The sequence below is a fragment of the Camelus bactrianus genome, chromosome 16 (genome assembly GCF_048773025.1).
Source record: "Camelus bactrianus isolate YW-2024 breed Bactrian camel chromosome 16, ASM4877302v1, whole genome shotgun sequence".
In the NCBI taxonomy this organism is placed as follows: Eukaryota; Metazoa; Chordata; class Mammalia; order Artiodactyla; family Camelidae; genus Camelus; species Camelus bactrianus.
In genome coordinates this window covers 4,658,244-4,681,718 of record NC_133554.1, presented here as the reverse complement: position 1 = coordinate 4,681,718, position 23,475 = coordinate 4,658,244, and the positions used below count along the sequence as shown (strand labels likewise).

Here is a 23,475-nt window from a genome sequence, read left to right as displayed (position 1 = left end):
AAATGAGCCGTGACAGTCGTGGGACCGGGCTGTGCTCGGGGAAGATGCTGTGCCTCAGGTGTGTGTCCAGGGCGCTGCCTGTGGCACCTGCTGCTGCAGAGCTTTGCGGTGCTCGCTTTCACTGAGCGTTTGGTTTAGAGACAGCTCCTCCGCAGACGTGCAGGAAGTAGTAAGGACCTCCCCGCTGGCCTGTCTTCCGTTCAGTTCCCTGTCTTGTTTCCAGAATTGAGCATGGCCTTCTCTGCCCAGCTGGAGCCTTTCCTGAGTTGGTCCTCGCAGGAGGCAGTGGGATGTTCTGCTCTAGGGCTCAGGAGGGGTGGGCTCTGAAGCCGTCCCTGCCTCTGCCGGCCTGCAGGTTCTGATGAGATACTCGGACATCCTGGTCTTTACCGTGTGATCTAAGAATGGGGTGGGGTTGGGCAGGAGGGCCAGTCCCTCGGGTCTCTCCCAGCTCTGACGTCGTAGGATGCCGTCTTTCAAGGGGAAACAAAGGGTAAGTCATAGCACAGAAGCGAGCTTCACCCAACAGTACCCAACAGTCCCCCGCAGAAAGAAGCTGTCCCCTCCGGGAGAGGATGCCTACGGGGGGGGGGGGCGCCCCGCTGACGTGGGCCGTGCAGTCAGGACGCCTTCTGCAGCCTTGTTACTTTGTCCACGTCCGTGTGTCAGTGCTTCTGGCTCTGGGTCTTAATTACCATGTCCATCTCCCCACCCACTGTGAGTTGTTTCTAGTGCAGTTAGTTTTATTTATTTTCATACCCCCAGCATTTGGAGAGGAAAAGAGGGAGGTGCATAATTTTCTATTAACTTTGCAGACCAGACAGGGTACAAGTGACGGACACACAGAGTCATACTAAATCCTCTCCACAGTCCTTTGAGGCGGGCGTATTGGTCTCCGCCCCTGGGCAGGGCCTGGAAGCCTGCCTTCAGACCTGTCCTCTCTCCACAGCCCGAGGAATGCAGAGCAGAGAACAGGGCTTGTTTCCTGCAGTGTTTGCTGCAACGGGTACAAACCCCCGTTGATCAAAGGGCCACGTAAACCGTGTTGTGCGTCTCCTGCCATGAGGTGCGCGCTGTGCCTTCTCCGAGGCTGAGTCATGTCTCTGGGGCCGGCGGGATGACGTGCCTTCCCCCGTCTGCCCTTTGAAATGGTAGGTGGGAGGACTTGCCTCTGAAAACGTGAGGTGGGCAGAAGCTGTGCAGGACTTCAAGCAACAGGAAAGGAAACTGTGTGGAGACGTTTTACTTTCCACGGCTTTTATTTCGTACCTTGGCTTCTTTACGAAGAAGTACCGGCAGAGCCTCATGGACGGGACCTGGCGACCCTACCTGAGCCAGCTGCAGGTACGTACAGCCTACCTTTCTCCTGAGCACACCAGCCTGGGGGGACCAGTGAGCTCAGGTGACAATCATAACCCCAGTCTTTTAGTCCCTTCTTGCAGACCTTCTCCCACCACCACCTGAGCATCCCTCAGTGACCTCTGGGATCCAGGAGGGAGACACATGCACTGGTGTCTTTCCACACGTCCCTACCCGGCCACCCGCTGCCCCCAGGCTGTCTTTGGACACTCCTCAAAACTGTAAAACACGAGGGGCAGCAAAAGCCCCTGTGTTTCCCTCCAACCTTCCTGCTTTTGTGCCAAACTGCATAGTAGCAATGGAGCCCGGGGGCCTCCTTCCCCAGATGCTGCGCTGCACCTCGTTACTGGGCCCCAAAGCTACACGGCCCATCCGTGACCCACAGACACCCTTATGAAAGCAGCCTCACTTCCTGGCCCTGTGTGCTCCTCACCTCCTGACCCTGTGTGCTCCTCACCTCCTGACCCTGTGTGCTCCTCTCCTCCTGGTCCTGTGTGCTCCTCTCCTCCTGGTCCTGTGTGCTCCTCACCTCCCTGGTCCTGTGTGCTCCTCGCCTCCTGGTCCTGTGTGCTCCTCTCCTCCTGGTCCTGTGTGCTCCTCACCTCCTGGCCCTGTGTGCTCCTCACCTTCTTGGTCCTGTGTGCTCCTCTCCTCCTGGTCCTGTGTGCTCCTCTCCTCCTGGTCCTGTGTGCTCCTCACCTCCTGGCCCTGTGTGCTCCTCACCTCCTGGCCCTGTGTGCTCCTCTCCTCCTGGTCCTGTTGCTCCTCTCCTCCTGGTCCTGTGTGCTCCTCAACTCCTGGCCCTGTGTGCTCCTCTCCTCCTGGTCCTGTGTGCTCCTCTCCTCCTGGTCCTGTGTGCTCCTCACCTCCTGGCCCTGTTGCTCCTCACTTCCTGGTCCTGTGTGCTCCTCTCCTCCTGGTCCTGTGTGCTCCTCTCCTCCTAGTCCTGTGTGCTCCTCACCTCCTGGCCCTGTGTGCTCCTCTCCTCCTGGTCCTGTGTGCTCCTCACCTCCTGGCCCTGTGTGCTCCTCTCCTCCTGGCCCTGTGTGCTCCTCACCTCCTGGTCCTGTGTGCTCCTCTCCTCCTGGTCCTGTGTGCTCCTCTCCTCCTGGTCCTGTGTGCTCCTCTCCTCCTGGTCCTGTGTGCTCCTCACCTCCTGGCCCTGTGTGCTCCTCACCTCCTGGTCCTGTGTGCTCCTCACCTCCTTGGCCCTGTGTGCTCCTCACCTCCTGGTCCTGTGTGCTCCTCACCTCCTGGTCCTGTGTGCTCCTCTCATCCTGGCCCTGTGTGCTCCTCTCCTCCTGGTCCTGTTGCTCCTCTCCTCCTGGCCCTGTGTGCTCCTCTCCTCCTGGCCCTGTTGCTCCTCACCTCCTGGCCCTGTGTGCTCCTCACCTCCTTGGTCTTGTGTGCTCCTCACCTCCTGGCCCTGTGTGCTCCTCACCTCCTGGCCCTGTGTGCTCCTCTCCTCCTGGTCCTGTGTGCTCCTCTCCTCCTGGTCCTGTGTGCTCCTCTCCTCCTGGTCCTGTGTGCTCCTCTCCTCCTGGCGCTGTGTGCTCCTCTCCTCCTGGTCCTGTGTGCTCCTCACCTCCTGGCCCTGTGTGCTCCTCACCTCCTCGTCCTGTGTGCTCCTCTCATCCTGGCCCTGTGTGCTCCTCTCCTCCTGGTCCTGTTGCTCCTCTCCTCCTGGCCCTGTGTGCTCCTCTCCTCCTGGTCCTGTTGCTCCTCTCCTCCTGGTCCTGTGTGCTCCTCAACTCCTGGCCCTGTGTGCTCCTCTCCTCCTGGTCCTGTGTGCTCCTCTCCTCCTGGTCCTGTGTGCTCCTCACCTCCTGGCCCTGTTGCTCCTCACTTCCTGGTCCTGTGTGCTCCTCTCCTCCTGGTCCTGTGTGCTCCTCTCCTCCTAGTCCTGTGTGCTCCTCACCTCCTGGCCCTGTGTGCTCCTCTCCTCCTGGTCCTGTGTGCTCCTCTCATCCTGGCCCTGTGTGCTCCTCTCCTCCTGGTCCTGTGTGCTCCTCACCTCCCTGGTCCTGTGTGCTCCTCGCCTCCTGGTCCTGTGTGCTCCTCTCCTCCTGGTCCTGTGTGCTCCTCACCTCCTGGCCCTGTGTGCTCCTCACCTTCTTGGTCCTGTGTGCTCCTCTCCTCCTGGTCCTGTGTGCTCCTCTCCTCCTGGTCCTGTGTGCTCCTCTCCTCCTGGTCCTGTGTGCTCCTCACCTCCTGGCCCTGTGTGCTCCTCACCTTCTTGGTCCTGTGTGCTCCTCTCCTCCTGGTCCTGTGTGCTCCTCTCCTCCTGGTCCTGTGTGCTCCTCACCTCCTGGCCCTGTGTGCTCCTCACCTCCTGGCCCTGTGTGCTCCTCTCCTCCTGGTCCTGTTGCTCCTCTCCTCCTGGTCCTGTGTGCTCCTCAACTCCTGGCCCTGTGTGCTCCTCTCCTCCTGGTCCTGTGTGCTCCTCTCCTCCTGGTCCTGTGTGCTCCTCACCTCCTGGCCCTGTTGCTCCTCACTTCCTGGTCCTGTGTGCTCCTCTCCTCCTGGTCCTGTGTGCTCCTCTCCTCCTAGTCCTGTGTGCTCCTCACCTCCTGGCCCTGTGTGCTCCTCTCCTCCTGGTCCTGTGTGCTCCTCACCTCCTGGCCCTGTGTGCTCCTCTCCTCCTGGCCCTGTGTGCTCCTCACCTCCTGGTCCTGTGTGCTCCTCTCCTCCTGGTCCTGTGTGCTCCTCTCCTCCTGGTCCTGTGTGCTCCTCTCCTCCTGGTCCTGTGTGCTCCTCACCTCCTGGCCCTGTGTGCTCCTCACCTCCTGGTCCTGTGTGCTCCTCACCTCCTTGGCCCTGTGTGCTCCTCACCTCATGGTCCTGTGTGCTCCTCACCTCCTGGTCCTGTGTGCTCCTCTCATCCTGGCCCTGTGTGCTCCTCTCCTCCTGGTCCTGTTGCTCCTCTCCTCCTGGCCCTGTGTGCTCCTCTCCTCCTGGCCCTGTTGCTCCTCACCTCCTGGCCCTGTGTGCTCCTCACCTCCTTGGTCTTGTGTGCTCCTCACCTCCTGGCCCTGTGTGCTCCTCACCTCCTGGCCCTGTGTGCTCCTCTCCTCCTGGTCCTGTGTGCTCCTCTCCTCCTGGTCCTGTGTGCTCCTCTCCTCCTGGTCCTGTGTGCTCCTCTCCTCCTGGCGCTGTGTGCTCCTCTCCTCCTGGTCCTGTGTGCTCCTCACCTCCTGGCCCTGTGTGCTCCTCACCTCCTGGTCCTGTGTGCTCCTCTCATCCTGGCCCTGTGTGCTCCTCTCCTCCTGGTCCTGTTGCTCCTCTCCTCCTGGCCCTGTGTGCTCCTCTCCTCCTGGCCCTGTTGCTCCTCACCTCCTGGCCCTGTGTGCTCCTCACCTCCTTGGTCTTGTGTGCTCCTCACCTCCTGGCCCTGTGTGCTCCTCACCTCCTGGCCCTGTGTGCTCCTCTCCTCCTGGTCCTGTGTGCTCCTCTCCTCCTGGTCCTGTGTGCTCCTCTCCTCCTGGTCCTGTGTGCTCCTCTCCTCCTGGCGCTGTGTGCTCCTCTCCTCCTGGTCCTGTGTGCTCCTCACCTCCTGGCCCTGTGTGCTCCTCTCATCCTGCTCCTGTGTGCTCCTCACCTCCTGGCCCTGTGTGCTCCTCACCTCCTTGGTCTTGTGTGCTCCTCACCTCCTGGTCCTGTGTGCTCCTCTCCTCCTGGTCCTGTATGCTCCTCACCTCCCTGGTCCTGTGTGCTCCTCTCCTCCTGGTCCTGTGTGCTCCTCTCCTCCTGGTCCTGTGTGCTCCTCACCTCCTGGCCCTGTGTGCTCCTCACCTTCTTGGTCCTGTGTGCTCCTCTCCTCCTGGTCCTGTGTGCTCCTCTCCTCCTGGTCCTGTGTGCTCCTCACCTCCTGGCCCTGTGTGCTCCTCACCTCCTGGCCCTGTGTGCTCCTCTCCTCCTGGCCCTGTGTGCTCCTCTCATCCTGCTCCTGTGTGCTCCTCACCTCCTGGTCCTGTGTGCTCCTCACCTCCTGGCCCTGTGTGCTCCTCACCTCCTGGCCCTGTGTGCTCCTCACCTCCTTGGTCTTGTGTGCTCCTCACCTCCTGGTCCTGTGTGCTCCTCACCTCCTGGTCCTGTGTGCTCCTCTCATCCTGGCCCTGTGTGCTCCTCTCCTCCTGGTCCTGTTGCTCCTCACCTCCTGGCCCTGTGTGCTCCTCTCATCCTGGCCCTGTTGCTCCTCACCTCCTGGCCCTGTGTGCTCCTCACCTCCTTGGTCTTGTGTGCTCCTCACCTCCTGGCCCTGTGTGCTCCTCACCTCCTGGCCCTGTGTGCTCCTCACCTCCTTGGTCTTGTGTGCTCCTCACCTCCTGGTCCTGTGTGCTCCTCACCTCCTGGTCCTGTGTGCTCCTCTCATCCTGGCCCTGTTGCTCCTCACCTCCTGGCCCTGTGTGCTCCTCACCTCCTTGGTCTTGTGTGCTCCTCACCTCCTGGCCCTGTGTGCTCCTCACCTCCTGGCCCTGTGTGCTCCTCACCTCCTGGCCCTGTGTGCTCCTCACCTCCTTGGTCTTGTGTGCTCCTCACCTCCTGGTCCTGTGTGCTCCTCACCTCCTGGTCCTGTGTGCTCCTCTCATCCTGGCCCTGTTGCTCCTCACCTCCTGGCCCTGTGTGCTCCTCACCTCCTTGGTCTTGTGTGCTCCTCACCTCCTGGCCCTGTGTGCTCCTCACCTCCTTGGTCTTGTGTGCTCCTTTCCTCCTTGGTCCTGTGTGCTCCTCTCCTCCTGGCCCTGTTGCTCCTCACCTCCTGGCCCTGTGTGCTCCTCTACTCCTGGTCCTGTGTGCTCCTCACCTCCTGGCCCTGTGTGCTCCTCTCATCCTGCTCCTGTCTGCTCCTCACCTCCTGGCCCTGTGTGCTCCTCACCTCCTTGGTCTTGTGTGCTCCTCACCTCCTGGTCCTGTGTGCTCCTCTCATCCTGGTCCTGTGTGCTCCTCACCTCCCTGGTCCTGTGTGCTCCTCTCCTCCTGGTCCTGTGTGCTCCTCTCCTCCTGGTCCTGTGTGCTCCTCACCTCCTGGCCCTGTGTGCTCCTCACCTTCTTGGTCCTGTGTGCTCCTCTCCTCCTGGTCCTGTGTGCTCCTCTCCTCCTGGTCCTGTGTGCTCCTCACCTCCTGGCCCTGTGTGCTCCTCACCTCCTGGCCCTGTGTGCTCCTCTCCTCCTGGTCCTGTTGCTCCTCTCCTCCTGGTCCTGTGTGCTCCTCACCTCCTGGCCCTGTGTGCTCCTCTCCTCCTGGTCTTGTGTGCTCCTCTCCTCCTGTTCCTGTGTGCTCCTCACCTCCTGGCCCTGTTGCTCCTCACTTCCTGGTCCTGTGTGCTCCTCTCCTCCTCGTCCTGTGTGCTCCTCACCTCCTGGCCCTGTGTGCTCCTCTCCTCCTGGTCCTGTGTGCTCCTCACCTCCTGGCCCTGTGTGCTCCTCACCTCCTGGCCCTGTGTGCTCCTCTCCTCCTGGCCCTGTGTGCTCCTCTCATCCTGCTCCTGTGTGCTCCTCACCTCCTGGTCCTGTGTGCTCCTCTCCTCCTGGTCCTGTGTGCTCCTCTCCTCCTGGTCCTGTGTGCTCCTCTCCTCCTGGTCCTGTGTGCTCCTCTCCTCCTGGTCCTGTGTGCTCCTCACCTCCTGGCCCTGTGTGCTCCTCACCTCCTTGGCCCTGTGTGCTCCTCACCTCCTTGGCCCTGTGTGCTCCTCACCTCCTGGTCCTGTGTGCTCCTCTCATCCTGGCCCTGTGTGCTCCTCACCTCCTTGGTCTTGTGTGCTCCTCACCTCCTGGCCCTGTGTGCTCCTCACCTCCTGGCCCTGTGTGCTCCTCTCCTCCTGGTCCTGTGTGCTCCTCTCCTCCTGGTCCTGTGTGCTCCTCTCCTCCTGGTCCTGTGTGCTCCTCTCCTCCTGGCCCTGTGTGCTCCTCTCCTCCTGGTCCTGTGTGCTCCTCACCTCCTGGCCCTGTGTGCTCCTCTCATCCTGCTCCTGTGTGCTCCTCACCTCCTGGCCCTGTGTGCTCCTCACCTCCTTGGTCTTGTGTGCTCCTCACCTCCTGGTCCTGTGTGCTCCTCACCTCCTGGTCCTGTGTGCTCCTCTCATCCTGGCCCTGTGTGCTCCTCTCCTCCTGGTCCTGTTGCTCCTCTCCTCCTGGCCCTGTGTGCTCCTCCCCTCCTGGCCCTGTTGCTACTCACCTCCTGGCCCTGTGTGCTCCTCACCTCTTTGGTCTTGTGTGCTCCTCACCTCCTGGTCCTGTGTGCTCCTCACCTCCTGGTCCTGTGTGCTCCTCTCATCCTAGTCCTGTGTGCTCCTCTCCTCCTGGCCCTGTTGCTCCTCTCCTCCTGGCCCTGTGTGCTCCTCACCTCCTGGTCCTGTGTGCTCCTCTCCTCCTGGTCCTGTGTGCTCCTCTCCTCCTGGCCCTGTGTGCTCCTCTCCTCCTGGCCCTGTGTGCTCCTCTCCTCCTGGCCCTGTGTGCTCCTCACCTCCTGGCCCTGTGTGCTCCTCACCTCCTGGCCCTGTGTGCTCCTCACCTCCTTGGTCTTGTGTGCTCCTCACCTCCTGGCCCTGTGTGCTCCTCACCTCCTGGCCCTGTGTGCTCCTCACCTCCTGGCCCTGTGTGCTCCTCACCTCCTGGTCCTGTGTGCTCCTCTCATCCTGGCCCTGTTGCTCCTCACCTCCTGGCCCTGTGTGCTCCTCTCATCCTGGCCCTGTGTGCTCCTCACCTCCTTGGTCTTGTGTGCTCCTCTCCTCCTGGCCCTGTGTGCTCCTCTCCTCCTGGTCCTGTGTGCTCCTCTCCTCCTGGTCCTGTGTGCTCCTCTCCTCCTGGCCCTGTGTGCTCCTCTCCTCCTGGCCCTGTGTGCTCCTCTCCTCCTGGTCCTGTGTGCTCCTCACCTCCTGGCCCTGTGTGCTCCTCACCTCCTGGCCCTGTGTGCTCCTCACCTCCTTGGTCTTGTGTGCTCCTCACCTCCTGGTCCTGTGTGCTCCTCTCCTCCTGGTCCTGTGTGCTCCTCTCATCCTGGCCCTGTTGCTCCTCACCTCCTGGCCCTGTGTGCTCCTCACCTCCTTGGTCTTGTGTGCTCCTCACCTCCTGGCCCTGTGTGCTCCTCACCTCCTGGCCCTGTGTGCTCCTCACCTCCTGGCCCTGTGTGCTCCTCACCTCCTTGGTCTTGTGTGCTCCTCACCTCCTGGTCCTGTGTGCTCCTCACCTCCTAGTCCTGTGTGCTCCTCTCATCCTGGCCCTGTTGCTCCTCACCTCCTGGCCCTGTGTGCTCCTCACCTCCTTGGTCTTGTGTGCTCCTCACCTCCTGGCCCTGTGTGCTCCTCACCTCCTGGCCCTGTGTGCTCCTCACCTCCTGGCCCTGTGTGCTCCTCACCTCCTTGGTCTTGTGTGCTCCTCACCTCCTGGTCCTGTGTGCTCCTCTCATCCTGGCCCTGTGTGCTCCTCTCCTCCTGGCCCTGTTGCTCCTCACCTCCTGGCCCTGTGTGCTCCTCACCTCCTTGGTCTTGTGTGTTCCTCACCTCCTGGCCCTGTGTGCTCCTCACCTCCTGGCCCTGTGTGCTCCTCACCTCCTGTTCCTGTGTGCTCCTCACCTCCTGGTCCTGTGTGCTCCTCTCATCCTGGCCCTGTGTGCTCCTCTCCTCCTGGTCCTGTTGCTCCTCTCCTCCTGGCCCTGTGTGCTCCTCTCCTCCTGGTCCTGTTGCTCCTCTCCTCCTGGCTCTGTGTGCTCCTCACCTCCTGGTCCTGTGTGCTCCTCTCATCCTGGCCCTGTGTGCTCCTCTCCTCCTGGTCCTGTTGCTCCTCTCCTCCTGGCCCTGTGTGCTCCTCTCCTCCTGGTCCTGTTGCTCCTCTCCTCCTGGCTCTGTGTGCTCCTCACCTCCTGGCCCTGTGTGCTCCTCACCTCCTGGCCCTGTGTGCTCCTCACCTCCTTGGTCTTGTGTGCTCCTCACCTCCTGGCCCTGTGTGCTCCTCTCCTCCTGGCCCTGTTGCTCCTCACCTCCTGGCCCTGTGTGCTCCTCACCTCCTTGGTCTTGTGTGTTCCTCACCTCCTGGCCCTGTGTGCTCCTCACCTCCTGGCCCTGTGTGCTCCTCACCTCCTGTTCCTGTGTGCTCCTCACCTCCTGGTCCTGTGTGCTCCTCTCCTCCTGGTCCTGTGTGCTCCTCTCCTCCTGGTCCTGTGTGCTCCTCACCTCCTGGCCCTGTGTGCTCCTCACCTCCTGGCCCTGTGTGCTCCTCTCCTCCTGGTCCTGTTGCTCCTCTCCTCCTGGTCCTGTGTGCTCCTCACCTCCTGGCCCTGTGTGCTCCTCTCCTCCTGGTCTTGTGTGCTCCTCTCCTCCTGTTCCTGTGTGCTCCTCACCTCCTGGCCCTGTTGCTCCTCACTTCCTGGTCCTGTGTGCTCCTCTCCTCCTCGTCCTGTGTGCTCCTCACCTCCTGGCCCTGTGTGCTCCTCTCCTCCTGGTCCTGTGTGCTCCTCACCTCCTGGCCCTGTGTGCTCCTCACCTCCTGGCCCTGTGTGCTCCTCTCCTCCTGGCCCTGTGTGCTCCTCTCATCCTGCTCCTGTGTGCTCCTCACCTCCTGGTCCTGTGTGCTCCTCTCCTCCTGGTCCTGTGTGCTCCTCTCCTCCTGGTCCTGTGTGCTCCTCTCCTCCTGGTCCTGTGTGCTCCTCTCCTCCTGGTCCTGTGTGCTCCTCACCTCCTGGCCCTGTGTGCTCCTCACCTCCTTGGCCCTGTGTGCTCCTCACCTCCTTGGCCCTGTGTGCTCCTCACCTCCTGGTCCTGTGTGCTCCTCTCATCCTGGCCCTGTGTGCTCCTCACCTCCTTGGTCTTGTGTGCTCCTCACCTCCTGGCCCTGTGTGCTCCTCACCTCCTGGCCCTGTGTGCTCCTCTCCTCCTGGTCCTGTGTGCTCCTCTCCTCCTGGTCCTGTGTGCTCCTCTCCTCCTGGTCCTGTGTGCTCCTCTCCTCCTGGCCCTGTGTGCTCCTCTCCTCCTGGTCCTGTGTGCTCCTCACCTCCTGGCCCTGTGTGCTCCTCTCATCCTGCTCCTGTGTGCTCCTCACCTCCTGGCCCTGTGTGCTCCTCACCTCCTTGGTCTTGTGTGCTCCTCACCTCCTGGTCCTGTGTGCTCCTCACCTCCTGGTCCTGTGTGCTCCTCTCATCCTGGCCCTGTGTGCTCCTCTCCTCCTGGTCCTGTTGCTCCTCTCCTCCTGGCCCTGTGTGCTCCTCCCCTCCTGGCCCTGTTGCTACTCACCTCCTGGCCCTGTGTGCTCCTCACCTCTTTGGTCTTGTGTGCTCCTCACCTCCTGGTCCTGTGTGCTCCTCACCTCCTGGTCCTGTGTGCTCCTCTCATCCTAGTCCTGTGTGCTCCTCTCCTCCTGGCCCTGTTGCTCCTCTCCTCCTGGCCCTGTGTGCTCCTCACCTCCTGGTCCTGTGTGCTCCTCTCCTCCTGGTCCTGTGTGCTCCTCTCCTCCTGGCCCTGTGTGCTCCTCTCCTCCTGGCCCTGTGTGCTCCTCTCCTCCTGGCCCTGTGTGCTCCTCACCTCCTGGCCCTGTGTGCTCCTCACCTCCTGGCCCTGTGTGCTCCTCACCTCCTTGGTCTTGTGTGCTCCTCACCTCCTGGCCCTGTGTGCTCCTCACCTCCTGGCCCTGTGTGCTCCTCACCTCCTGGCCCTGTGTGCTCCTCACCTCCTGGTCCTGTGTGCTCCTCTCATCCTGGCCCTGTTGCTCCTCACCTCCTGGCCCTGTGTGCTCCTCTCATCCTGGCCCTGTGTGCTCCTCACCTCCTTGGTCTTGTGTGCTCCTCTCCTCCTGGCCCTGTGTGCTCCTCTCCTCCTGGTCCTGTGTGCTCCTCTCCTCCTGGTCCTGTGTGCTCCTCTCCTCCTGGCCCTGTGTGCTCCTCTCCTCCTGGCCCTGTGTGCTCCTCTCCTCCTGGTCCTGTGTGCTCCTCTCCTCCTGGCCCTGTGTGCTCCTCACCTCCTGGCCCTGTGTGCTCCTCACCTCCTTGGTCTTGTGTGCTCCTCACCTCCTGGTCCTGTGTGCTCCTCTCCTCCTGGTCCTGTGTGCTCCTCTCATCCTGGCCCTGTTGCTCCTCACCTCCTGGCCCTGTGTGCTCCTCACCTCCTTGGTCTTGTGTGCTCCTCACCTCCTGGCCCTGTGTGCTCCTCACCTCCTGGCCCTGTGTGCTCCTCACCTCCTGGCCCTGTGTGCTCCTCACCTCCTTGGTCTTGTGTGCTCCTCACCTCCTGGTCCTGTGTGCTCCTCACCTCCTAGTCCTGTGTGCTCCTCTCATCCTGGCCCTGTTGCTCCTCACCTCCTGGCCCTGTGTGCTCCTCACCTCCTTGGTCTTGTGTGCTCCTCACCTCCTGGCCCTGTGTGCTCCTCACCTCCTGGCCCTGTGTGCTCCTCACCTCCTGGCCCTGTGTGCTCCTCACCTCCTTGGTCTTGTGTGCTCCTCACCTCCTGGTCCTGTGTGCTCCTCTCATCCTGGCCCTGTGTGCTCCTCTCCTCCTGGCCCTGTTGCTCCTCACCTCCTGGCCCTGTGTGCTCCTCACCTCCTTGGTCTTGTGTGTTCCTCACCTCCTGGCCCTGTGTGCTCCTCACCTCCTGGCCCTGTGTGCTCCTCACCTCCTGTTCCTGTGTGCTCCTCACCTCCTGGTCCTGTGTGCTCCTCTCATCCTGGCCCTGTGTGCTCCTCTCCTCCTGGTCCTGTTGCTCCTCTCCTCCTGGCCCTGTGTGCTCCTCTCCTCCTGGTCCTGTTGCTCCTCTCCTCCTGGCTCTGTGTGCTCCTCACCTCCTGGCCCTGTGTGCTCCTCACCTCCTGGCCCTGTGTGCTCCTCACCTCCTTGGTCTTGTGTGCTCCTCACCTCCTGGCCCTGTGTGCTCCTCTCCTCCTGGTCCTGTGTGCTCCTCTCCTCCTGGTCCTGTGTGCTCCTCTCCTCCTGGTCCTGTGTGCTCCTCTCCTCCTGGCCCTGTGTGCTCCTCTCCTCCTGGTCCTGTGTGCTCCTCACCTCCTGGCCCTGTGTGCTCCTCTCATCCTGCTCCTGTGTGCTCCTCACCTCCTGGCCCTGTGTGCTCCTCACCTCCTTGGTCTTGTGTGCTCTTCACCTCCTGGTCCTGTGTGCTCCTCACCTCCTGGTCCTGTGTGCTCCTCTCATCCTGGCCATGTGTGCTCCTCTCCTCCTGGTCCTGTTGCTCCTCTCCTCCTGGCCCTTTGTGCTCCTCTCCTCCTGACCCTGTTGCTCCTCACCTCCTGGCCCTGTGTGCTCCTCACCTCCTTGGTCTTGTGTGCTCCTCACCTCCTGGTCCTGTGTGCTCCTCACCTCCTGGTCCTGTGTGCTCCTCTCCTCCTGGTCCTGTGTGCTCCTCTCCTCCTGGCCCTGTTGCTCCTCACTTCCTGGTCCTGTGTGCTCCTCTCCTCCTGGTCCTGTGTGCTCCTCTCCTCCTGTTCCTGTGTGCTCCTCTCCTCCTGGCCCTGTGTGCTCCTCACCTCCTTGGTCTTGTGTGCTCCTCTCCTCCTTGGTCCTGTGTGCTTCTCACCTCCTGGTCCTGTGTGCTCCTCTCCTCCTGGTCCTGTGTGCTCCTCTCCTCCTGGTCCTGTGTGCTCCTCTCCTCCTGGCCCTGTGTGCTCCGCTCCTGGTGTAAGTAGGTGGATTGTACTCCCCGGCCCTCACGCTAGTTCCTGACTGGATCCTCTATCCAGGGTGTCTGGGTGTCTGTGTGCATCATGACACTTCCACATCCCTCACAGCCCTCAGTTCTCACCCAGTCCTCAGCCTGAACTCCCCACCACCCCGCTTGCAGGAGCTAGAGGAGAGCCTCAAGACCGGGTCCACGGCCCGACAGAAGCTGGGAGTCAGAGCAGCAGCTGCAAGAGCGTCGGCACACGAAGTCCCCACGTGCAGTAAGGGTTGGACCCCGAAACCCACTTGTAGGTGTGTCCTTAGAACACAAAACCCCCGCTGTCTGGTGGCAGTTGGCTTCACAGCTCAGCTCATAAAATCTGACTCACCTGATGCTTTGCCATAGAGTGTTTTTAAAGCTGTTACAGTACTGGGAAATAAACAAAAAATAAGGCTGTTTCTTATTCATCTTGAACACTTGTGAAAAAGGAAATTGTTGAGAAGAGATCATTAGCGGCGTGAAGGAAGGTGAGCATCCCAGTGGCCGCGAGCAGGACTGTCCCGGCTGGTCTGGGGTCCTGGAGCACCTCTGTGCCATGGGTCCCTGTGGCTGTCTGGGAAAACTCTGGGTTCCTCCCACAGTGGTGTTTCTGAGCGCATGAAGTAGAATGCATACAATCACAAGGGAAACAGTTCTATTGAAATACATCTCTGATCCCAGGATGAGAACCTCCAGTGGCTGCTTTCCCTTTTGAGGTTTGCTTGAAGGTCTAACACTGGCCATGGGTGCCTTCACAGATCTGAGTATAGGGAAAGGAGATGGCCTGGAGAGGTTTCCTCAGGCGACTGGGAAGACACACTGCAGAGAAGAGAGGGATGGTGTGGTTACAAGGGCATCCGTGTGAACCCCGAAAACATTCTGCTCAGTGAAAGCGGCAGACACAAAAGGTCACGCACCGCATGATAGCGTGTGTGTGAAACGTCCAGGATAGGTGAATCCACAGGCACGGAAAGCAGACGGGCGGTTGCTGGGAACTGCGGGAAGCAGGGAATGGGGAGGGACTGCTAATGGACACGGGGCTTCCTTTTGGGGTGAAGAAAGTGTTTTGGAACGAGACAGAGTTGATGGTTGCACAGCACTGGGAATGGACTGTGCCATTGACTTGTGTGCTCTCAAATGGTTAAGTTATGTGACTTTTACTCCAATTTTTAAAAAAGTGGGTGTGGGGGGATATAGTTCAGTGGCAGAATGCGGGCTTAGGATGCACGGGGTCCTGGGTTCAATCCCCAGTGCCTCCGCTAACAACAACAACAACAAAGGTATATGTGCTTGCAGTGAAAAAGATTACTTGTAGAAGAATTAAATGAGCTGAGAGAGGCCAACAGAGACAGAAGAGGGAGGGTTTGGTGGGCACAGGCTCCCAGGGGGACAGGGCCGAGGGCTTGCTCCCAGGCCTCCCAGGGCACCTGCAGGCAGGCGGGAAGTGGGGGTGGTTGGCAGCAGGGGAAAGGTGGGCACCTGCAGTCCTTTGCAAGCTGGGCATTGGTCCACAAGTGGTGACAGTGATGAGAGGAGAGGAGAAGGTGCTCAGTGGGGCTGGCGTGGGGCCCGGTTGGGGACGCACAGAAGTGCAGCAGAGCGGGGACCTATTAACGTGAGTGAAGGAGTATGGAGGCTACTGACTGAAATACAAATAATTGGTGGCAGAAATTTGGTTTAGGTGAACATACTGAAAAACAGAGGATCGCAGGGGTGGAATTTCTGCTGCTGTTCTTCCATCAAGAAAAAATAAATAAAAAGACTATCAGGACTTTAGGAAAGCCTGCTTCCAGAAATAAGCACACAGACAGAAAAGCGCTCCTCAGGGGGATTTGGGTCTTGCATTTGTTGGAGTTGTGTCCATCCTTGGAGTGAGCCCCTGTGGAGTCCATCCCAGCCAAGGGCGCATGCTTCCACTCTGAGCACATGTGGCATTTCTTCACCGCCAGGTGCCCATCCCAGTGACCCCCATGCTGGATCCCCTGAAGATGCTGACAGATGATGCCGACGTGGCTGCCTGGCAGAATGAGGGCCTCCCCGCGGACCGCATGTCCACGGAGAATGCCACCATCCTCCTCCACTGCGAGCGCTGGCCGCTCCTGGTGGACCCTCAGCTGCAAGGCATCAAATGGATCAAGAACAAGTACGGCGCAGCCCTCCGGGTCACCCAGATTGGTCAGAAGAGGTAGGTGGCTGCACATAAAACTTCCCACTTTGCCACTTAGGTTGAGGAAAAAAAATGTTATGAGTGGGTTTTAAACCCCAGTGGATTGTTTCTACGCTCCTGATCCCCCCATGAATCTTCTCGAGTTTGTCCTCTCATTTCAGGAACCATCTCAAGGAGAGATGCTTGGGTACTGAGTCTCTGCTCTTCTTCCCCGTTAGAAATCATATGCATCACTTCTCACCCCATCCCCAAGTCCTTTCTCCGCCAGCCCGGGGCATTCATCCTCCCGCCTCTCCTGGAATACTTCCTGCCTCCCAGCCTCTCCCACTGTCAGGCATCGCTGTGTTTTGAGGTCTCTCTCACACTCAGCCGAAAGCTGCCTCCCTCAGCTCTCTTCTAACTGTTGCTCCGACCTCTGCCCCGGAGCCGCATGGAAGAGGCCTAAACTCTCTCTCCTGAGGGGCCACCAGACATTGGCAGAGGGCTGCTTAGCAGCTGAGGTAGTTAGGAGACCTTCAGAGCCCTTTGTCCAGCCACGAGTCCATGTGGGGCGTTACTGCACACGTCGAGGGACGGGAATGACGGAGTGTGTCATCCGCCACAGTCATCTAATCCTCGCCTTCCCTTCAAACTGTGATTAAAATACTCCTTTCTAACTGACCAATAACTGCGTGCTAGGCAGAAGTTTGTTCTTTTTGCTCATTCTTACATCTCTAGTGCTGAAAATAGTGCCTGACACCTAGTAATTATTTCTCTGTTCAAGTCCACTGACTACCTTTCTGTTGAGCAGTCTTCTAGATTTGTTGTGTAGTATTTGAATACGGGTATTACATTGTGTATAACACGTGCTAAGACTGTTAAGTATAGTCTCCCTTGAATGAATGGATATGTGTCCAAGTGTGTCGTTGGCCTTTAAATTTTGTGCGGTTTGACATACTACAGCTTTTTGGGGGGCAAGGTTTGTTACACATTTCCTCTATAAATCAGTGCTTCGAAAAGTCTTTTTTCTCTCCAGAAATTATATAAATATTCACCTAGATTTTTAAGGTTTTTTATGGTTTTCTTTTTACACTGAAATACAATCACCTGAAATATATTTTAGGGTACTCTATAACGTACAGACCTAATTTTCATTTTTCAAGCAGTTAGCCTGTGTTCCAATACCATTTATTAAATTCTCCATCTTTTCTCTGATTAATTAGAGATGACATTTTACTCTATATTAAATTATGTTATTAGAGTCTTTACTCTTTTGTATTTATATAATACTATACCAGCCTTTAATTGTTTAGTTTTATATTTAGTAACATTTATTGTCTCAAAGTAGTCTATCATAGTAAAAAAAAAGGGTACCTCAATAAATAAGTAAATAAATAAATAAAATTGCATTTTGTAGTTTGTCCCTATTTCTAAAAGATACATCAGATCACTTAAATACCATTTTAAGTAGAGAAAAATGTGCCACTGAAGTCATCCCAGAGGGCTGTGTCTCCAAGTTTACCCTTGTGCTGCAGAGGCACGGCTGTCTTATTAAATTGCCTCTGAATCTGTGCTTTGCCACAGGCTCACCTGCCCCACTTTCTCCTCAGCTACCTTCAAACCGTAGAGCGTGCCCTGGAAGACGGAGATGTGGTGCTGATTGAAAACCTGGAAGAGTCCATCGACCCTGTGCTGGGACCGCTGCTGGGGAGAGAAGTCATTAAGAAAGGACGGTGAGAGTCAGCTGCACTGCCGGTCCTCTCCGAGGAGCCGGTTCACGGCCCCTGGTGGAGCCTGGACAGACCTGCTCTTCCGAGAACGTCCTCTCCTCAGTTCGCCTCAAAGAGCTCCCCCGAAGCACACCTTTCAGTCTTCCAGAAGCAGAATATTAAGCTGCCCTGGTGTCCTAGGGAAAGTTTTCTGGAACAACTTCCAACAGCCAACTCATTAGCTCGCTTCAAAATGGCCACAGTGCACCAGCTGGAGGAGCTTTAGAGGGAAAGCGGTCAAAAAGCAGGCTGACTTCTAACCGTGAGCGTTTTATTGAAACCAGTCATCTGAGTTCTGAGAACTCAACTCTGTCGATTGGATGAGCCTGTGTTGCTTTGGGTGCTGGTCGCTGACCAGGGCTCAGCAAGGGTCTGCCAGGAGGAGGAGGGGAGGAGGGGGGGAAGGGAGGGACAGCTGTCAGGAAGGGCTGCGTGGACTCGGGAGCCTCACCCACCGCCCAGGCCGTCGCTCACCTTCGCATATCCTTCGGGTGTGCTTATTCACTTAATTAGCCATTTCCACCCATAGAAGCGATGCTTCATCAGCCAAGAGAAAATGTAGGCCCTACTGCTACCCCGTAAGTCGCCTTTGTGCAAGAAAGGTGCCCTTCCCTGCAAACGCTTTACCGCCATCTGCTGGAACTGTTTCATGATGTGCTAATCTATGCGGCCGCAGAGTGACCGGCTCTCCCTCCAGCCGTGCCTGCAAAATCAAACGTGGTGACTGTGGGAGAAAGTCTGTCACCCTCCACCCCTGCTCCCCACATGAGGGCAAACGGGGATCCTAGGGCTCAGTCTGGACACGCTTGGGAGGAGCCCATCTGAATACGATGACGTTTGCTATGATCTTGCAAAAAAAAGAAAAATCTATGGTCTGTCCCTGACCAGACCTCCAAGCAAGGCACCCCACCTTCACATGAGCCTTTGTGTTCCAGGTTCATTAAAATCGGAGACAAAGAGTGTGAGTACAATCCTGAGTTCCGGCTCATCCTTCACACCAAGCTGGCCAGCCCTCACTACCAACCCGAGCTGCAGGCTCAGGCCACCCTCATCAACTTCACCGTGACCAGGGCCGGCCTGGAGGACCAGCTGCTGGCCGCCGTGGTCAGCATGGAGAGGCCAGACCTGGAGCAGCTGAAGGTGCGTCGGGTACCCACCAAGGAGGGGAGGAAGAAGACGCTCTGTCACCAGCCCCTGCCATGCGCCCCACTCTGGGAGGGCTGGGGGCTGCTTTTTCAGAAGCTGAGCAGAGTGGGTTCTGCCAGAGCTTGGAGGAGTGTCACCACCATCTAGCCACCTGGAGCCCCATGGTAGGAACGCAGGATGGAGCAGGTCACGAAACAGGAGGTACAGGGCAGCAGGGGAACCCACACGCTCACCCGGGAGCAGGCCAGGCGTGGCCGTCTGGGGACATGCTGGGGCCAATGTGAGGGACTCTCGTCACACAGGTTCACGTGTCTAAGTCCACAGCTAAGTGGGGTCAGTTCTACCAGGGCAGCAGAAACAGCTTCACCCACGTTAGGATAGATAGAATCTTAGTCAGCTTGGGCTGCCGCCACAAAGTACTGTAGACCAAGTGGCTTGAACAACAGACACTTCTCTCTCAGTCCAGAAGCTGAAAGTTGGAGATTGGAGGCCGGCGTGGTTGGTTTCTGCAGAGACCCCTCTTCCTGGCTTGTAGGCAGCTGCTGTCTCACCATGTGCTCTCAGACCTCTTCCTTGTGTGCAGAGAGAGCACGCTCTCTGGTATCTCTGCTTATAAGCACACGAATCCCACCACGAGGACCCCATCCTCATGACCTCATTTAACCTTAGAGGCCCCACCTCCAGCACAGTCGCATGGGGGGTTAGGGCTCCAACATAGGAATTTGTGGGGGCACAGTTTTGTCCACAGCAAGCTGTATCCTTTGTCACCCTCTCCTTAGACATGATTAGATTATAAAAGCAGGGCGATGTTAGAGAGCCAGGGGGCTTAGACTTGGGAGATCAAAACAAGGTTCTATGAGGAGGTGACATGAGCTGATTCCTAAACAATCTGAGAGCTTCCAGCACAGAGCGCTCCTGCAGAGAGAAGAGTGTGTCCTGGCTGTCGGGGAGGATGGAGTCACGTGTTCTTAGGAGACAGAAGATAGGCCGGGGTGGTTGTGACTGGAGCCTCCGAGAGGAAAATTGTTCTTGCCACAAACCCAAAAGCAATAATCCCAGGCTGTACAAGAGCAAAGAAACCACGGCTGCCCAAAGTTACACGTGGGCCCCCCACCCCCACCCCAAAAAGAGAGCGAGAGCGCCCAGTGCTTTAGGGTAAGGAGTCTAACCATCAGAAAGGGGAGATGAGGCAGGAGCTGCTTGAGGAGGGCAGGGTAGAGCTCAGTGGCAGAGCTCATGCTTAGCATGCCTAGGGTCCAGGGTTCAATCCCCAGCACCTCCATTAAAAATAAATAAATAAACCTAATTACACCCACCACAAAAATATTCAAGCTTTGCTTGGATACCAATGCCCCAGTCCAGGGATGCTCTTGTCCAAACCGTATAGAACAGTTTCTAGTTGTCTTTTTAAGGCCATCTGTAGGAGAGCTCTTCCCTTTAGGGGCAGTTAAGTGGTGGTGGAGAGAACCCTTCAGAGAGCTCAAACTTGACCCTACCCTCTAACTAGTCCCAGAAATAAGTTCCATTTAGTGACCTGACCGTGTACCAGCACTGTGTCATGCACTGCAGAGCACCCACATGCACAGGGACAGGGTTAACCCAGCTGAGGTTACTGAAGTATTAAGGGGAAACACAGCCCAGGGTCATGTGACTGGTAATTGGCGCCACTGGGATTCAGTTCATCTGCTGAACTCACCTGCTCGCCGTCCCAGGCACTCTGATCTCCTCCCTCCAGTTTGCTATCCCTAAGGGAAGGGACGCCAGCCCCATAATCCTTTATGTATTCAGCTGACCCCAAGAACAGGATGCTCTGGGCTCCTATACCTGACTCTCCCTTCTTTGATACTTGCAGTCAGATCTCACGAAGCAGCAGAATGGGTTCAAAATCACCCTCAAAACGTTAGAAGACAACCTGCTCTCCCGCCTCTCCTCAGCCTCCGGGAACTTCCTGGGAGAAACGGCCTTGGTGGAGAGCCTTGAGGTCACCAAGCAGACTGCTGCAGAAATTGAGAAAAAGGTAAGGCCTGGCAGCCAGGGCTGGGAGGCAGAGGCCCTCCTCCTGGTCCCTGAGTCCAACTGCAAGGAAAAAAAGAAATCAGTGCAACATGTGGCTCTGCCATCTTCCTAAGTTTCTTCTGGAAAATCCAGCTAGGAGGATTCCTGAAGTGCCTGCCTCATCCTGCATGGCGGAGCCCCCACCTCCTGGGAGATGCCCTGGGCAGCTCGACTCCACCAGTGGTTGACGAGCACTTAACGTCTGTGCGGGGCCTCGTGTTCCGTACAGGGGTGCTCACCCGAGCCAAATGGATCTGAGAGTCTGTGGAATCGCCCTGAAGCTGAGGAATCACACTGTTGTACAACTTGACAGGCGCAGGCCTGAGAAAACCCACAGCCTACAGAGATCCCACAGGTCTGGTTCTAATGAGAAAACTTCAGTGACTCCCAGGAATCTCAGCTCTCAAAAAACGGCATCACCCTGCAAAACAGCTTAGTATATAGTCCCCTCCTTCATTTCACAGCTGTTGGGAAACCTTTCCTCCCCACTGTGGGGCTGGGAGCCAGGACTGGTGAGGCCCGCCCCTCACGCTCCCCAGCAGACTGTGGAACCGGCGCAGGCCCTTTCAGGTTATCAGGCCTGTGCTCGGACCAGGGGAGTAACTCAGATGCTGGTTCTGAGCAGGGTCTGCTTGTCTGTTAACAGTGCCCGGGAGCAATACACCTTTGAAGGAATACCTTTATTGTCCAGATACCGGGATTTCTCCAAATATGAGAAAAAAGGGTTTGTTCCAGGTGGGGACAAGTTAGGAAAAATGAAAAGGAATGATGGGAAGGCAGGTAAACCAGGTCATACCCATGCTGGGATAACAGACAGCTAAGGTTGGAGTGAGCAGCTGAAAGGAGGAAGGTGCAGCCTTGTCTCCACGACTGCTGTGTGACCACCAGGCTTTACTGCAGGTTCTCATCGCCTCCGTGTCTCTAGAGAGGGGCGTGCGGAGTCTGTGAAACACTCACAGCAGAAGTTCCACTGCCTTGGGCAGGAGAGATGGGGAAACAGACCCCAATGCACACAGAGGCGAAGGTCAGAGACGGAATCGACCGTGTCTGTCTCTTCTCCCTGCTTCCTCCTGTCTTCTTTCTTTACCCTTCTCTTTCACATCGAAGAACAATTACTGAGTGTCTGCTGTGTGCCAGGCATTGTATGAAGCCCTTTGTTGAGTAATGGACCGCTGCTTATTTTTCTAACAGGTGCAGGAGGCCAAGGTGACCGAAGTGGAGCTCAACGAGGCCCGGGAGCACTATCGGCCAGCCGCCGCCCGAGCCTCTCTGCTCTACTTCGTCATGAGTGACCTCAGCAGGATCCACCCAATGTACCAGTTTTCGCTCAAGGTGACTCACACCTGGAGATTTTGCATAATCCCAATAAAGCAGCATAGCACAGCCAGCATGGCTCTCCCTCCATGAGAGCCTGTCCATGTACTTCGTTAGATCCTTAAGATCAGACTCAGGAGAACAGCTACACTGCCCTATCTAATATGACTCAGTGCTTGGGGCTCAGTGATCTGGCCGGAGCTGAAGGCGATGCCACGGCAGGTGTTGGCCTCTGTTGCTCAGTCAGTGCACGTGACATAGAGCAGGCACACCGCTTGCTGCACATGTGGAAGAGGACACCAAGAAATACCAGAAGTGACCCCTGCCCCCAAAGAGCTTAAAATATCAAAGGGGTGATCAAATGTGCGTGTCATTTGTATCAGTTAAAACCAAAGCAGGCCATAGTAATGGTCCAACTTTAAGGTACTTTCCTGATTTCCCTAATATCCTCAAAGCTACTGCTTCACAGTTGCTGAAATATTTCTAAAATCAAAGACGTTAACAAATTGTAAGTACTCACCAAACTTATCTAGGTCATGAAAAAATGAAGACCTATATATTTTAAGTACGTCTCTGAGAGTGTGATAAGGCTTTCTCCTAAAGACCAGAACTGGAGAGGCGTTGGGGTGGGGGAGAATTTCTGAACAACTTCTGTGGTTTAGCCTGACAAACAGAGAGGACACACACACACACACACACACAACACAGCACACACCTCATCTGTGAAGCTCAGCTGCTGTCTGGAGGCCAAGGTGTAGGGCTGAGAAATCAGAGGGCCTCCAGGACCTGGAACACATTCAGCTGGAGCCAAACCCCATCCCACAACTCAGAGTCTCTGCAGATTAAATGAACTGCGTTTGTAATATTTTGTGTTTTTAAAAGAAATCCAATACTTGGCATTCTAGTCAGGTCAAAGCAGCATATGAAAGAACTATAAAATATGGAACAATAGTATAAAAGTTAGCACCGTAAGCCTAGTAACTACAGGCTCACGTCCCTAGTCCTGAGAGTAGCTGGACTCTCCCGCAGTGACTAGTCCTGAAAAATGGAAAGTAGATGAAGCCCATGGAAATGTGTGTTCAGCAAAACAGAGGGAAAACTGGAAGTCTGCACAGCCGAAAACTGAGAAGTTCTGATCGTGTCTTGATTTTTATTTTCTTTAATGATTCATTCTATTCATGTCACATTCAAAATGCAGCATTCCTAGTATTAATCTTTATAATTAGTCTACATCTAAGTTTAAAACAATGAAAAACTGAATGTGTAGTTCATACAATGTAACTAAATCAGATTATGCTCCCACCATTACAGGAAGGGTCCACGAGAGAGAAAGGACATGTAAGTGGACTCATCAAATGTCTGCAGAGTTACTAGAAACAAAAACAAACAACAGCTGATATCCTGATCATTTCCAAAAGGAAAAGTGATTTAAAATATTCCGAGTGCCTGTTATGTATAAGGGTCTCTTATAAACAGCAAAGTTGTACGAGATACTGATTTCTGCCACCAAGAATTTTATAATCTAGTGGGGAGAACCATCAGTCATAACTGGTTATTGTTTCCAACAAAACTTGTTGGATTTAATGTAATTATTTTGGCCACTGGACATTTATTTTTCACTGACCAAAACTGTAGGCTCTTCTCTCTGTGCCCCATAGCTTTGCCCACTTTGGGACACTGTGATCATTTATATGAGCAAACTAAGACAAGAGTTTTCTTGTTGCCACTGTCCCTTCTTGGCAGGTTCTGCTGGGAAGACGTTTCTGTGACGGGCAGATTGTACTATCTGTCACAGGTAAGACTACTCGCCATGTGCAGAGAGCTGTGTGAACTCCCAGTGTCCTGCCTCTTGCCCCCAGGCCTTCAGTGTCGTCTTCCGGAAGGCTGTGGAGAAGGCTGCTGCCAACGAGAGCCTCAGGGAACGAGTGGCCAACCTAACAGACAGCATCACCTTCTCTGTGTACCAGCACACCGCCCGCGGGCTCTTCGAGTGTGATAAGCTGACCTACCTTGCCCAGCTCACCTTTCAGGTAAGAGTGGGTTGAAGAAATTCCC

The 23,475-nt window shown here is 56.7% G+C and overlaps 1 protein-coding gene and 1 non-coding gene across 4 annotated transcripts in view; both read left to right on the top strand.

The window, feature by feature from the left end:
* The window catches only part of DNAH9 (dynein axonemal heavy chain 9), a 276,427-nt gene that overhangs the window by 206,813 nt on the left and 46,139 nt on the right, over positions 1-23,475 (top strand). For all 3 annotated transcript variants that reach the window (XR_012499359.1, XM_074342145.1, XM_074342146.1), the window contains 7 exons: positions 1,156-1,344; positions 14,940-15,175; positions 16,747-16,869; positions 17,841-18,045; positions 19,904-20,068; positions 21,298-21,438; positions 23,280-23,450. Coding sequence is in view for 2 of the 3 variants with exons in the window: in XM_074342145.1 (XP_074198246.1) it covers positions 1,156-1,344; positions 14,940-15,175; positions 16,747-16,869; positions 17,841-18,045; positions 19,904-20,068; positions 21,298-21,438; positions 23,280-23,450 (1,230 nt within the window). In the remaining variant the exon portion in view is untranslated. The remainder of the gene's footprint in view (positions 1-1,155; positions 1,345-14,939; positions 15,176-16,746; positions 16,870-17,840; positions 18,046-19,903; positions 20,069-21,297; positions 21,439-23,279; positions 23,451-23,475) is intronic.
* On the top strand, positions 14,178-14,249 carry TRNAP-AGG (transfer RNA proline (anticodon AGG)). The gene has a single exon. It is a non-coding gene; the product is annotated as a tRNA-Pro (tRNA).